Raw genomic sequence first — 15,067 nt, forward strand, 5'->3', positions numbered from 1 at the left:
TCGCTGGGGCGCAGAGTCGCTGGGGCGCAGAGTCGCTGGGGCGCAGAGTCGCTGGGGCGCAGAGTCGCTGGGGCGCAGAGTCGCTGGGGCGCAGAGTCGCTGGGGCGCAGAGTCGCTGGGGCGCAGAGTCGCTGGGGCGCAGAGTCGCTGGGGCGCAGAGTCGCTGGGGCGCAGAGTCGCTGGGGCGCAGAGTCGCTGGGGCGCAGAGTCGCTGGGGCGCAGAGTCGCTGGGGCGCAGAGTCGCTGGGGCGCAGAGTCGCTGGGGCGCAGAGTCGCTGGGGCGCAGAGTCGCTGGGGCGCAGAGTCGCTGGGGCGCAGAGTCGCTGGGGCGCAGAGTCGCTGGGGCGCAGAGTCGCTGGGGCGCAGAGTCGCTGGGGCGCAGAGTCGCTGGGGCGCAGAGTCGCTGGGGCGCAGAGTCGCTGGGGCGCAGAGTCGCTGGGGCGCAGAGTCGCTGGGGCGCAGAGTCGCTGGGGCGCAGAGTCGCTGGGGCGCAGAGTCGCTGGGGCGCAGAGTCGCTGGGGCGCAGAGTCGCTGGGGCGCAGAGTCGCTGGGGCGCAGAGTCGCTGGGGCGCAGAGTCGCTGGGGCGCAGAGTCGCTGGGGCGCAGAGTCGCTGGGGCGCAGAGTCGCTGGGGCGCAGAGTCGCTGGGGCGCAGAGTCGCTGGGGCGCAGAGTCGCTGGGGCGCAGAGTCGCTGGGGCGCAGAGTCGCTGGGGCGCAGAGTCGCTGGGGCGCAGAGTCGCTGGGGCGCAGAGTCGCTGGGGCGCAGAGTCGCTGGGGCGCAGAGTCGCTGGGGCGCAGAGTCGCTGGGGCGCAGAGTCGCTGGGGCGCAGAGTCGCTGGGGCGCAGAGTCGCTGGGGCGCAGAGTCGCTGGGGCGCAGAGTCGCTGGGGCGCAGAGTCGCTGGGGCGCAGAGTCGCTGGGGCGCAGAGTGCTGGGGCGCAGAGTCGCTGGGGCGCAGAGTCGCTGGGGCGCAGAGTCGCTGGGGCGCAGAGTCGCTGGGGCGCAGAGTCGCTGGGGCGCAGAGTCGCTGGGGCGCAGAGTCGCTGGGGCGCAGAGTCGCTGGGGCGCAGTGTCGCAGGGGCGCAGAGTCGCTGGGGCGCAGAGTCGCTGGGGCGCAGAGTCGCTGGGGCGCAGAGTCGCTGGGGCGCAGAGTCGCTGGGGCGCAGAGTCGCTGGGGCGCAGAGTCGCTGGGGCGCAGAGTCGCTGGGGCGCAGAGTCGCTGGGGCGCAGAGTCGCTGGGGCGCAGAGTCGCTGGGGCGCAGAGTCGCTGGGGCGCAGAGTCGCTGGGGCGCAGAGTCGCTGGGGCGCAGAGTCGCTGGGGCGCAGAGTCGCTGGGGCGCAGAGTCGCTGGGGCGCAGAGTCGCTGGGGCGCAGAGTCGCTGGGGCGCAGAGTCGCTGGGGCGCAGAGTCGCTGGGGCGCAGAGTCGCTGGGGCGCAGAGTCGCTGGGGCGCAGAGTCGCTGGGGCGCAGAGTCGCTGGGGCGCAGAGTCGCTGGGGCGCAGAGTCGCTGGGGCGCAGAGTCGCTGGGGCGCAGAGTCGCTGGGGCGCAGAGTCGCTGGGGCGCAGAGTCGCTGGGGCGCAGAGTCGCTGGGGCGCAGAGTCGCTGGGGCGCAGAGTCGCTGGGGCGCAGAGTCGCTGGGGCGCAGAGTCGCTGGGGCGCAGAGTCGCTGGGGCGCAGAGTCGCTGGGGCGCAGAGTCGCTGGGGCGCAGAGTCGCTGGGGCGCAGAGTCGCTGGGGCGCAGAGTCGCTGGGGCGCAGAGTCGCTGGGGCGCAGAGTCGCTGGGGCGCAGAGTCGCTGGGGCGCAGAGTCGCTGGGGCGCAGAGTCGCTGGGGCGCAGAGTCGCTGGGGCGCAGAGTCGCTGGGGCGCAGAGTCGCTGGGGCGCAGAGTCGCTGGGGCGCAGAGTCGCTGGGGCGCAGAGTCGCTGGGGCGCAGAGTCGCTGGGGCGCAGAGTCGCTGGGGCGCAGAGTCGCTGGGGCGCAGAGTCGCTGGGGCGCAGAGTCGCTGGGGCGCAGAGTCGCTGGGGCGCAGAGTCGCTGGGGCGCAGAGTCGCTGGGGCGCAGAGTCGCTGGGGCGCAGAGTCGCTGGGGCGCAGAGTCGCTGGGGCGCAGAGTCGCTGGGGCGCAGAGTCGCTGGGGCGCAGAGTCGCTGGGGCGCAGAGTCGCTGGGGCGCAGAGTCGCTGGGGCGCAGAGTCGCTGGGGCGCAGAGTCGCTGGGGCGCAGAGTCGCTGGGGCGCAGAGTCGCTGGGGCGCAGAGTCGCTGGGGCGCAGAGTCGCTGGGGCGCAGAGTCGCTGGGGCGCAGAGTCGCTGGGGCGCAGAGTCGCTGGGGCGCAGAGTCGCTGGGGCGCAGAGTCGCTGGGGCGCAGAGTCGCTGGGGCGCAGAGTCGCTGGGGCGCAGAGTCGCTGGGGCGCAGAGTCGCTGGGGCGCAGAGTCGCTGGGGCGCAGAGTCGCTGGGGCGCAGAGTCGCTGGGGCGCAGAGTCGCTGGGGCGCAGAGTCGCTGGGGCGCAGAGTCGCTGGGGCGCAGAGTCGCTGGGGCGCAGAGTCGCTGGGGCGCAGAGTCGCTGGGGCGCAGAGTCGCTGGGGCGCAGAGTCGCTGGGGCGCAGAGTCGCTGGGGCGCAGAGTCGCTGGGGCGCAGAGTCGCTGGGGCGCAGAGTCGCTGGGGCGCAGAGTCGCTGGGGCGCAGAGTCGCTGGGGCGCAGAGTCGCTGGGGCGCAGAGTCGCTGGGGCGCAGAGTCGCTGGGGCGCAGAGTCGCTGGGGCGCAGAGTCGCTGGGGCGCAGAGTCGCTGGGGCGCAGAGTCGCTGGGGCGCAGAGTCGCTGGGGCGCAGAGTCGCTGGGGCGCAGAGTCGCTGGGGCGCAGAGTCGCTGGGGCGCAGAGTCGCTGGGGCGCAGAGTCGCTGGGGCGCAGAGTCGCTGGGGCGCAGAGTCGCTGGGGCGCAGAGTCGCTGGGGCGCAGAGTCGCTGGGGCGCAGAGTCGCTGGGGCGCAGAGTCGCTGGGGCGCAGAGTCGCTGGGGCGCAGAGTCGCTGGGGCGCAGAGTCGCTGGGGCGCAGAGTCGCTGGGGCGCAGAGTCGCTGGGGCGCAGAGTCGCTGGGGCGCAGAGTCGCTGGGGCGCAGAGTCGCTGGGGCGCAGAGTCGCTGGGGCGCAGAGTCGCTGGGGCGCAGAGTCGCTGGGGCGCAGAGTCGCTGGGGCGCAGAGTCGCTGGGGCGCAGAGTCGCTGGGGCGCAGAGTCGCTGGGGCGCAGAGTCGCTGGGGCGCAGAGTCGCTGGGGCGCAGAGTCGCTGGGGCGCAGAGTCGCTGGGGCGCAGAGTCGCTGGGGCGCAGAGTCGCTGGGGCGCAGAGTCGCTGGGGCGCAGAGTCGCTGGGGCGCAGAGTCGCTGGGGCGCAGAGTCGCTGGGGCGCAGAGTCGCTGGGGCGCAGAGTCGCTGGGGCGCAGAGTCGCTGGGGCGCAGAGTCGCTGGGGCGCAGAGTCGCTGGGGCGCAGAGTCGCTGGGGCGCAGAGTCGCTGGGGCGCAGAGTCGCTGGGGCGCAGAGTCGCTGGGGCGCAGAGTCGCTGGGGCGCAGAGTCGCTGGGGCGCAGAGTCGCTGGGGCGCAGAGTCGCTCATTCCATGCCCCCAAGAGCCAGCAGGCTGGGGTTGGGCAAGTGATGGGGAGGGGCCATTGCCGGGGCAGCTGACCTAAACCAAACAATGGGATATTCCATGACACCTGATGTCACACTCAGCAATAGAAGCGTGGGTTCTCGTGGGGGAGGGGGCTGTTCCTTCTGAACAACCACTACGCGTTTGAGGCCCTGCTTCCTAGGACATGGCCAAACACCACTCGTTGATGGGAAGTAGAGAATAATTTTTTTTCTCTCTCTCTGTGCTTCCCCGCAGACTGATTGTTTCTTTTGTTTCTGTTTTTCCTCCCCATTCCCTTTCCCTTTAATTAAACTTTCCTCATCTCAAACCTCGAGTTCTCTGTGTTGTATTTTCTCCCCCTTCCTCTTTTAGGAGAGGGGGAGTGAGAGAGCAGTTGTGGTGGAGCTTGGCTGCCTACCTGAGTAAAACCACCACACCTTGTATATGAAGAGGAGGTGAAGGAACAGCTAATGCAAGGTACACAAAGTAATTTGCGCCAGACTAATAGGTGGTTGGCTCTGAGCTTGGAGACTGCAACAGAATCACAGAATCATCCTGGTTGGAAGAGACCTCCAAGATCACTGAGTCCAACCTCTGACCTAACACTAACAAGTCCTCCACTAAACCATATCCCTAAGCTCTACATCTAAACGTATCAACCAATACTCCCATGTTCTTCTCTGCCAGGCAGCTTTCTAACCACTCAAACATCTTCAGACTACCAGATCTAGAGAAACACTTTGGCTGCAGCCTAAAAACTGTGTGTACAGAAGCTCCCCCAAGCCAGCCACTCTTCTCCCCACGACCTGCCAGAAAGCAGCTGTCCATGTTTCAGCTAGGATAGAGTTAATTTTCCTCCTAGGAGCTTATAGGATGCTATGTCATGGATTAGGATGAAAAGAGTGTTGATACCACGCTGATGTTTTAATTGTTACAGAGCAGTGCTTATACTAAGCCAAGGATGTTTCAGCTTCTCGCTCTGTCCTGCCAACGGGCAGGATGGGGGTGCAGCAGGAGCTGTGAGGGGACAGACCCAGGATAGCTGACCCAAACTGGCCAAAGGGGTATTCCATACCCTCCGACGTAATGCTAGGGGAGCCTAGCAAGGATGGGGGGCCATCTGCTCGGGGATAGGCTGGGCATCGGTCAGCGGGTGGTGAGCAATTGCATTGTGCATCACTTATTCTGTACACATTAGTAGTAGCAGTACTATTCTCATTGTTATTATTATTATTTTTCTTCCTGTCTTAATAAACTGTCTCTGTCTCGACCCACAGGCTTCATTTTCCTATTTCTCTCCCCCATCCCAGAGAGGGAGGGGGGAGGGTGAGCGAACGGCTGCTGAGTGCTTAGCTGCTGGTCGGGGGAAACCACAACAACAGTAATGTAGTCATGTAACCAAATTAAAGCCAAAACTTTCATCCCAGTCCTTGACCTGAACAGGGAGTGAGGATCTGGATCCTGGCACTTCTACATGATAGTTAATATGCAGCCCAAGTAAATACTGCAGTCAGAGGTCATGGTGCTAGATTTTTAAAAGTCCTGCATAAAGAAGAGATCTCAGAAAAGCAAATTTAAACAACATTAATGTCAAGAAAAGTCTTCCTGACTGCTATGTTCTTTATCTGTCGTGACTAGACAGATGAAAATCTATGATGGCAATTTTGTCTTCTAGGTCTTTTTTTTTTTTTTTTTTTTAATGTATTTCTTTTATTTATGTTTATTGATCTTATTTTAACAGGCTCTGTACTAATTTTCCTCACAGAATGACTAGCAGAAATATGACCCTTGTGCACCTTTTGTAGTTAATTCCTTAGGTCACCTCTAAGCACTAAGCCCCTTGTCAGGTTATTTCTATTAGCAATAAGGAGCAATTGACCTTAAAACATTGAATCCAGGTAGACGAGCCTATTCCACAAGGTCTTTTGGCTCCACCCTTGTTAGGTGAAATCTGCCAGGTGGGGATCATCTGACCTTTGCTATATAGGAAGCCTGAGGACTTATGGGAAGAATTGCTTCCCTAGGGGAGTTTGAAGTTTAGGTTACCTAGGGTGCTTTTCTGCTGTCCTGGTGAAATGGACTCAAGGACTTAATATTCCCTAGCAGGCTGCTTTTTCTTCATGTTTTCTACCATCTCTGTGAAATAGGTTTAGAGACTCTATGAGCTAGCAGTGCTGAAGGTGCCTTCTCAGTACAGGATAACCCTGGTGGTCCGACTTCACTGGGAAGTAACTTGGAAGTTACTCAAGTTCAGAAGCTGGCAGGTAAGTGTTGCTGGGTTCTATAGTTGTTTAATGTTGAGGAGATGGAGTATTTCCTTCACCTTGTCTGTTTTCAGTGAAACTGAAAAGAGAGGGAGGGGGAAGGGTGAGCGAACAGCTGTGTGGTGCTTATTTGCCAGCTGGATTAAACCACAACTTTCAAGGTATGTTTGAATGAGCAGGTAGATAAGTATGGAACCCTTAGAAGAAAGATTATTTTACTCTTCTGAATGTTTTGTTTTTAATCCTGCAATAACCCTTAGAGGATAGGTTTTATATTCTGTTTTTCTCAAACTGATCAAGGTATTCCCTAAAGATGACAGCTAGGTGCCTTCTCATTTTATATGAGACTTTCAGCTTCATTTGTCCAGAGTTCCCACAGCACGTTGCATCACCAGAAATGAAAAAATGATCTATTGCTTTAGCTCTTAATAGTACCTGGGTAGCTGTATCTCATCGCAGAACAAATGCCAAACTAGGGTTCATCAAATATGAAGACAATATCTTCTATAGGCACCTAATATAAACCATTTGAAAGTTTTATATAGCCTATTGCTGCTGTGTCACTATGCCAACGAGAAATTAGACTTATCATTTCTTTAGTTGAAGATCCCTTTTACAACAAAGACTTGGTGGACTGGGGCATAAAAGCCCACATGTAATTTTTCAGATTCAGTTTAAAGGTGAATTGAATGCAGAAGTGAAATACAGACTTTGGAAAAGGCATACTTCTTTGAGGGAAGCAGAACCCTCGATATTCATTACATTATCTTTGAGAACTGTAGGAAAATCTTAGGCAGCAATAAGTTAGGAAAAACAGATTGCCTTGATGGTTATTCATGTATTAAAAGTATAAAAACTGCATCCATTGTGTTACTTACAGCTCTCCAAAATTTTGCTAGGTGCTAGGTAAACATTCTTTGCTCCTTAACAGAAAATATTTTTTTCCTCAATATGCACATTTAAAAAAAAAAAAAAAAAAAAAAAAAAAGATTTGAGGCATGTTTTCTTTAAAGAAAATCACCTTTATTTTTTTTTCTTTAAGAATTTGTGAGTTCTGTTTGAAATGCTGTTACCTTACTGATCTGCCAGGAGTCTGCATTGAGAAATTGAATTTGGAAGCAGTAAGGAGTTATAATCTAGCTTTAACCTTAACTAATTCTATTTCAGCAGACTTTGTTTAGCCATTCAAACACTCGCTATTGTAAAGTACTAACATCCAGAATTTTTCAAATGTGTTTGGATATCCATCCATCATGTGGATGGGGACATCACATCACAACATTGTACTTGAGTGTAGTAAGATCTTCTTTGCAGATGGTCCACCCTGGTTCAATAAGCAGCTTTTACAGCACTTATTCCCTGATTTGTCTGAACTAAGATGTGTTCAAGGGTAAAACTGCATTTACCAGCCAGATCTGTCCATATCGTTTAAAATAACCCCAGGCTTATTGGAAGTTTGATCACTCTCCTGCAGCCGCGTAGAACAGCCCAGGCAATTCCCCGAATACAGCAAGCTGAATCTGAAGCACATGTACCGATGAAGGGAGTAATGCTGTTCTCCTTCAGCCTGCTGTGTATTCATGTTGCCTTATATATAATTTATAAAAAATAAAAATATAAATCCCAGGATTTTGCTGTTTCCCTGAAGACTGGCTAATTTGTATTAGTGTGGGCATATCCCATAGGTCTTGGAGACATTTTTGTTTGCTTTTAAATCTGGTTTAGAAAAATAGCAATGTCTTCTCAGTGAAGAATCAGTGCCATCTAGAGGCTGAGAGCTGGAAGGAGAATCAGTGCAAAAACCACTAAACAGCCTGGGGATAGATGGTAGGAAACAGGGACAGGAAAAATGGAAATAACGGGAAAATCTAGCAGATGAAAATAGTGGGAAGCACAGCATGGTGATAAACAAATCCTTGCCCAGATACAAGCTCAGGCCCTGGTTTGAGTAGTGAGAGGGAGGAAAGGTGGCCTCTGTCAGCCAACACTGCCTTTGTTTTGTGAAATCAGCTTTGTGTAAGCCAGACTCCTGAAAAACAGTCTACCCGCGGGGCAGATTTATTGGAAGTGGGAATGTACAGGAGGAAATGGCCCCTCAGCGACGTACAAACACGCCTCTTGGCATTTAAAAGTGCTATACGTTTAATGAGCATGCTTATAAAGAAACGCAAAACCACTGAGCAGTTTTGGGCTCTCACCTTTAGAAAATTATGACCTAAAAACTATGTTCTTTACCTATATTTTTAAGCCTCTTCTTAAAGCCGTTCTAATATCCTGCTTCTACTATGCATGCGAGTAAAATGTAAGGAAAAGAGCTTCCATAGAAAGTGCTTGATCTGTGTCAGGAGCGACAGAAACTCGAGTTCCCAAGCAGCGGGTTTCTGAATAACTTGTCTTTGAGCCCCCTCTGGTGGTGTAGGGTTTTGTACGCAGGTTCTGTAAGTAGTGGAGCCTCAGATTTAACATATTCGTAACGTAATGGATATAGAGGGAGATAGGGAAAAAAGGCAAATCCATAACACTTGCACAGGGTCTTTTTTTTCTTTTTTCGTTTTTTTTTTCTTTTTTTTTTTCATTACATATCGAAAGAGAAAATAGATTTTCTGTCACTCAAGAGACTAATGCTAAATTTTCTTTAGTTCTAATCATGCTTTATGATTAGAAATAGCAAAACTGTACAGCTTTCCTCTATTAAGTACTATGAAACTATTTGAAAGAGGGCAGAAAAGTTGAGAGGATGAGGACTGTTCTGACTGGAATGGGCTGGTCTGCCATGAGCTGTTCTTTCTGCGCTTCCTGGTAATAGAGACAGAGTCCAGGGTCTTCCTTCCCTGGATCCAAACACAAGAGTATTGTAGTTTGACATCATGTGATTCTCCTTTGATGCTCTATGCTCCCTTTTTCTACCGAGTGCTAATGCTTCTCCTGGCTTCAGGGCAGCTTTATGCTCTGGGACAAATAATTAGAGAGAATCAGTCACTAAAATGCAAATGATACATAGGCACAGAATTTATTGGATGGGAAATGTAGAGATGGCAGAACAGGTGTGTGTTTTGAGAGCTGTTTTGGCCATCCAGTGATGCAGTGCACCTGTAACACGAAAAATAGCATGGTGTGGTGTATCCCTTCCCTTATGCCAGCTTTCAGGGGAAAAGATGCTGCAAATGTCCACAGGGAGAAAAAAAACAAACTTGCCTGACCTGAGTGAGAAACTTGCCGAAATCCTCTGGTGTCAGGGCAGTGTGCTGGGGGAGCCCAAAAGAGCACAGGAAATGCTGGCTACCACCAACTGCTACATGTTTGGGGTAGTCAGCTCAGAAATTTGTTAAAGCCTTTTTGCACCTTTGTGATTACTTGTGGACAACAGTCAGTACCTCAAAAATACTATTGGTTTAATCATTAAACAAAAGGTGCTTACAAGACAAGTACAGTCAGAAGGAGCTGGCTGAGTCTGCAAATCAGGTCCCTACCCATGAATGGTGCATGTGGGCTTGGTGATGGGGCTGTTGGCAGAGCCCTGTGTGCCAGACCCAGTACTGCAGGCTTGCCATCCTTTGTGCTTCTGCTGCATTAGAAGTTCAGCCCCTTCTGGGTCCCTGATCCAAGCAGAGCAAAGCCACCTTGCATTATACAGGTGTATCTTCCTGGTACTCTAATCACAGTTTTGAAACTAGAGCACCATCTCCTTTCTCCATCTTGTTTTCTTGGAGAAAAAAAGTCACATACACACACACACATGCATACAAATAAATTGCTGCCTACTTGTAGGTAGGGGCCAATAATTCAAAATGCTGGGTTTAACACCAACCCAGTCAAGGATGATTAAAAACAGAGGGTGAAGCACAACTAGCTGAAGAATGCCTTTGTGGGATCAGCTCTATGTATGTATGGTTACCTGCCATTTGTGGTAAGTTACCTGTGGTCAGGACACCTCAATCCACAGAGGGTTCGGTCTTTTTTTCCTGGCCTGTCTGGTCTACAAGTAGTTGCTTGTTAGGTAAATGTAGGATGTAGCAGGTCATCTGTTGTCTGCCTTGGTACCTGTCTCACAGCGTTCCTCTGCAGAAGTAAAATCTGTATTTTCTTTTTGAGAAGCTCATGCCCACGTTGAGGGTGCTACTAGCCATCTGGATCTGCAGTTCATCCTGGATTCATTTCCATCTAAAAATGCAGGTCTACTTGAGAGAAAGCCACTAACCAAGTAGGATTAGGTATCTTGCATTTGCTAATCCAAAGCATTTTATATCAGGATATAGTGATGATAGGATAGCGATGACCTGGCTGCTAGTTCTCTCATTCCCCCTTTAGTACAGTGAAAGAAGTCTGCCTTTTTAAAATTCTTAATTGTATTTTATTATTTTATATTGGCTGTACTCTTTCTTTGCTTTTTTTCCTGAATGTCTGTATCTATTACCTGCAGTATCCACTGCAGGTCACATAGGAAACTTGTGCTGTGATTGTGATAAATTGATTTATTTTTTAGCTTACTCATTTTCATCAATAGGTCTTTACAGCAACTACAGTGTGTCAAGATGTGACACCACTGAATGTCCTTAGAGCTTGTTAAACATAGGCTGAACAGGAGGATAAATCCCTCCTCTGGAAAAGAAGTATAGACGTTTATGGGGTGCAAGTGTTGCTGAGATATTATACTCTACTGCTGCTGAGGGAGTCAAAGTTTAGCTTTTAAAGAGCACCAAGTTGCCCTTGCTGACCAGTAAAGCTGAAGATCTAACCTCTCCCTCTCTTGCTAGATTTGGTCATGTTTGGACCAAGAATGTTCTGTTTCCTATACTAAAAGATGGAACGAGAAGAAAAATATATATTGTTTGTTTTAATGCTGAAGTTTCCCCAATCAGAGGAGGCCTTACTTACCTTTCAGCATTTTCCAGGCTGTTCAGTCTCACCTTTTTCTTATTAGTAGCTGTCAAAGTGCAGTACCTGAAGCAGGATAAGGACAGGGTCCAGTCCCACCTTGTGAACATGTCATGTACACTGAAGACAGCCCAGCCAAGTGTGGGGAGGTCCTGCCCCACAGGAACTTGAGCTGAGCACCCTCATCACAGCTGAGCTGTTGTTGAGTCTCAGCCATCTCTGCAATTAGATGTTGTGGGAAAACTCTGGGCATTTGAGCAAACACTGAAGTCTTCTTCATATAGTCATCCTGCTATGAAGAACAGGTAAGGTGGGACTTCAGAATGAGAAGGAAGATATGGAAGGATTGTGTTTAACATAGGTGTTGTTTGCATTTTTGTGTTTCAGATGCAAAAAGACAAGTAGTACAAGACAATGTGAAATAAGAGAAATTTGTTAATATATGGCACTTGCCATATTTCCCCCAGGGGCAACAGGAATTGAAGACAAAGAGATAATATACTAAGTATGAGGAAAGGCATGCTGTTTAAAACAACAACAACAACATTTATATTTCTTTAAAGAAACATTGGTGTAGTGTAAAAGTTTGTTTTATTTTGTTTTTAAATGTTGAAATGGATTGTATTGTTCAGGAACAGTTAATGTTTTGAGATTCAAAACTAGATAAAAATGAAATACAAATCAGATTGCCCTTATAACCTATGGTTACCATCAATTGAGCATCTCAGAGATACTTTTGGTATATACCTAGAGATCAGGTTCTGCAGAAGTACTCTAAAGAACTACTTAAATGTCAGTAATATTTCTAAGATAAAGACAAGACCTGGTAGGTGATAAGACAAATCTACCTGTGTAGCAGCATGAGAGAAATTTTCATGTGACTGATATCAGGAGCAATGCTCAAATCTGTGCTACTATTCTAGGTGATTGTTTTTTTTTGTTGTTGTTGTTTTTGTGTTTTTTTTTTTGTTGTTGTTTGTTTGGTTGTTTTTTTGTTTTGTTTTTTTAAAGAAAAGTGTTTTACCTTCATTCTTGATATCCAGGGAAGGATCAGCCACCAATGAAAACACAGTAAACTTGAAAAATCTCTTGTCCTTTAATGCTGTTTAGTTTCAGAACTGTATGCAGAGTTTATAGAAGTAATGTTGCACATATGATGACTTAAAGATATAGGAGAGGTGATGTGTGTATGGACTAGTAGCCTAAATGAGGACCTATCTTACTACTTGGCCTGTGCAGAGTAAAATGCCAGAAAGCACATCAGACAGGAATGTGAAACCTTTCTGCACAGCAAGTGAGTGACCAAAGAGAAACATCAGTACAACATAAAAGCCTAGCTGCAACAACAGGCAGCTGGTGGGAAAAGCTAATTAATTTTTCTTTCAGGAAGCAAGATGAAGTGAAGGACATGAGTTCCTGCAGCATGCTTTTATATGTGTGTAGAAATGAGTCCTCAATGCTTTTTGGACTTGCTCTTACAAAGGACAGCTTCTGTGACTGATGGAAGTCAGTCACATGCTACCCACTGACTTTGGTGAAGCAGAATTGGACATCACTGTCCCGCAAAGTAGTACTTCCATTTCCACTGCAGCTGGGATGGGTGTTGAAATTAGCACCGGCTGCCTCACAGAACATTAGTGACTCACACAGAGAAATGATTTAACCATTAACACAGCTATATGATGTTATAATGTATTGGGGTTTGTGTAATTGCTGCAATCTGCAAGTAGAATTCTTATTTGGGTTCTCTTTGGAAGGATATGGTGGAAGAAACTCTCCACATGTCTATCGTAGAGCATTGGATTGCAGCTGTGGGAAGGGAACTAGTACAGGGACTCTCAGGAGGAATCTGCAAATCTGAGCATGTGACACATGAATCCTTATGCACTTCCTGAAACCCATCTTCCCTTCCTGTGTAAGTGGAAATCCAATTCTTTAACTGCATTTCCCTACATCTCTGTACTCAGTGGAGGGGCAAATACATAAAATATGTTACCCTGCTACGGCAGAGAACAAGAAATACCACTAAGATTATAAATATTAAGAGACTGCAAGCATTCTTGCAGCATTCCACTTTGTTTTCCTAGGAGGACTAACAGAGGACAAAAGAGGAAAAAGCCTTCCCATGCTACGTGTAGACATGTGAATGTGAGTGAAACTCTCACTGGTTCTCTCTCCTCTCCTCCCTCCCCTTCCTGTTAGAAGTAACTTAAGAGCTGCACATTGTGTTTATCATTTGAATCACAGAATTTCTAGGTTGGAAGAGACCTCAAGATCATTGGGTCCAACCTCTGACCTAATGCTAACAGTCCCCACTAAACCATATCCCTAAGCTCTACATCTAAACATCTTTTAAAGACTTCCAGGGATGGTGACTCCACCACTTCCCTGGGCAGCCCGTTCCAGTGTCTAACAACCCCTTCGGTAAAGAAGTTCTTCCTAAGATCCAACCTAAAACTCCCCTAGTGCAACTTTAGCCCATTCCCCCTCGTCCTGTCACCAGGCACGTGGGAGAACAGACCAACCCCCACCTCTCTACAGCCTCCTTTGAGGTACATGTAGAGAGCAATAAGGTCGCCCCTGAGCCTCCTCTTCTCCATATGAAGGAGGCTGAGGAATCATTAAGCTAGATACCCAACAACACAGCTTTATTTGGCTTTACAAATCTCCATTAACAGAGACAACCATGTGGTATGAGTTCACCAAGCAATACCCTGTTAAATGGAAAAGGGATCTGCTGCAGCTCAGTGAGTTACAGCCCTAGGACATAAAGCACACTAGAGAGAAGGACAAAAAAGCATTAGTGAAAGAGATGGAGAGCAATGCTGAGGCAATGGGCACAGGAGAGTTAAGAATGACCCGTCTGTCCCCAGTTTGTGTTTTGAGTAGTGAGACAACCTGAAGCACTGTGGACCATCACATGGTGGATGGAGCATAAGCAGCCTCTGAGCTCCTGAGTCACCCAGGAGAAGCAGATGACAGTGCAAGGATGTGAGAGGGAATGGTGTTGGCTCTATGAGGTGGTTCTGCAGTCCATCAGTTTGCGAAAGCTCCTCCGGAAACTGTCATCTAGAAAGGCATACAGGAAAGGGTTAAAGCAGCTGTTGGCATAACTCAAGCTAGTGATGAAGTAGGAAATCCCGATGATCAGAGGAGTTTGTGGGATGTCTGTGGTGAGGGCCACCACTGTGCTAAGGTGATAGGGTGTCCAGCAGAACAGGCAGACAGCCAGGATGACAGCCACCATCAGTGTCACTTTCTTTTTGGCTTTGTCCAGGGCTTTGGCATTGCTGTGGAGATGCACTCGTCTCAATCTGCACAACATGATGGTGTAGAGGATGCAGATGGTGGATACTGGGATAGCAAAGCCTAAGATAAGGGTGTAGATCCGACTGCCTTTCCACCACATGCTCTCAGGGTGGGGGAACACAAAGACACACTGGGAGCGCCCCTGCTCCTTGTGTATCTTAGCAAAGACAGTGAAGGGCAGGATGATAACTGTGACGAAGGACCAGACGCAGAGGCTCACAATCTTGGCTGCTCGGTAAGTGCGGTAAGACATCTTCCTGGACTTGGTAGTGGCCACCACAACAAGGTAGCGGTCAATGCTCATGATGGTGAGGAAGTAGATGCTGGAGAAGATGTTGTACTGGTCTATTGAGATGATGAGCTTGCACATGAACTCTCCAAAGGGCCACTGCAGGAGCAAGTAGTCAGCAATGTTGATGGGCAGCACCAAGGTGAAGAGCTCATCAGCAATGGCTAAGTTGAGGATGAAGATGTTGGTGACTGTCTTCATCTTAGGGGCTTTGAGGATTACATAGATGACAGCTGTGTTACCTGTCAGCCCCACAGCACAGATGATGGAGTAGATGACAGGCACTGTGATGTAGAAGCTGGGGCTCAGCAGGGGAGGGGGCATATTCAGCCCCTCATCCCCTCTCCCTGTGCAGTCTGTGGGCCCAGGAGCACAGGAGGCATTGAGCTCTGGAAGTGAGGAGTTTTCCATAGCCACAGCAGAGGTGCCAGGCTCACTGGTGGCAAAGAGGACTTGGAAGATTGGGGAAAGGCACGGATCCTGGTTATTCTCAAGCTTGTCTCCTCCGGAGCATCCAACCACCAGTGTCCTCCCTTCAGCTGCCACGTGCCTCCTGCCAGCGGGGACCTGCTGGGAGCAGCAAGATATCACCACGGGCTCAGCCGAGGCTCCTATGGTCCCCTCACAGCAGGGATGGTCCCCACCAGCTGCTCTTGCCCACCACCAGTACTGGTGGGATCCATTGGGGGGAACAGAAGTGGAGAT

General features: G+C 50.6%; 1 protein-coding gene across 1 annotated transcript; it reads right to left on the minus strand.

Annotated features, from left to right (window-relative positions):
* Positions 1–13,777: 13,777 nt before the first annotated feature.
* Positions 13,778–14,773, minus strand: NPBWR1 (neuropeptides B and W receptor 1). The gene has a single exon (XM_032183088.1). It carries the CDS (start codon positions 14,771–14,773, stop codon positions 13,778–13,780), a length of 996 nt encoding a protein of 331 aa, XP_032038979.1.
* Between the last annotated feature and the right edge of the window lie 294 nt (positions 14,774–15,067).

This window comes from Aythya fuligula, chromosome 2, assembly GCF_009819795.1.
Source record: "Aythya fuligula isolate bAytFul2 chromosome 2, bAytFul2.pri, whole genome shotgun sequence".
Lineage (NCBI taxonomy): Eukaryota > Metazoa > Chordata > Aves > Anseriformes > Anatidae > Aythya > Aythya fuligula.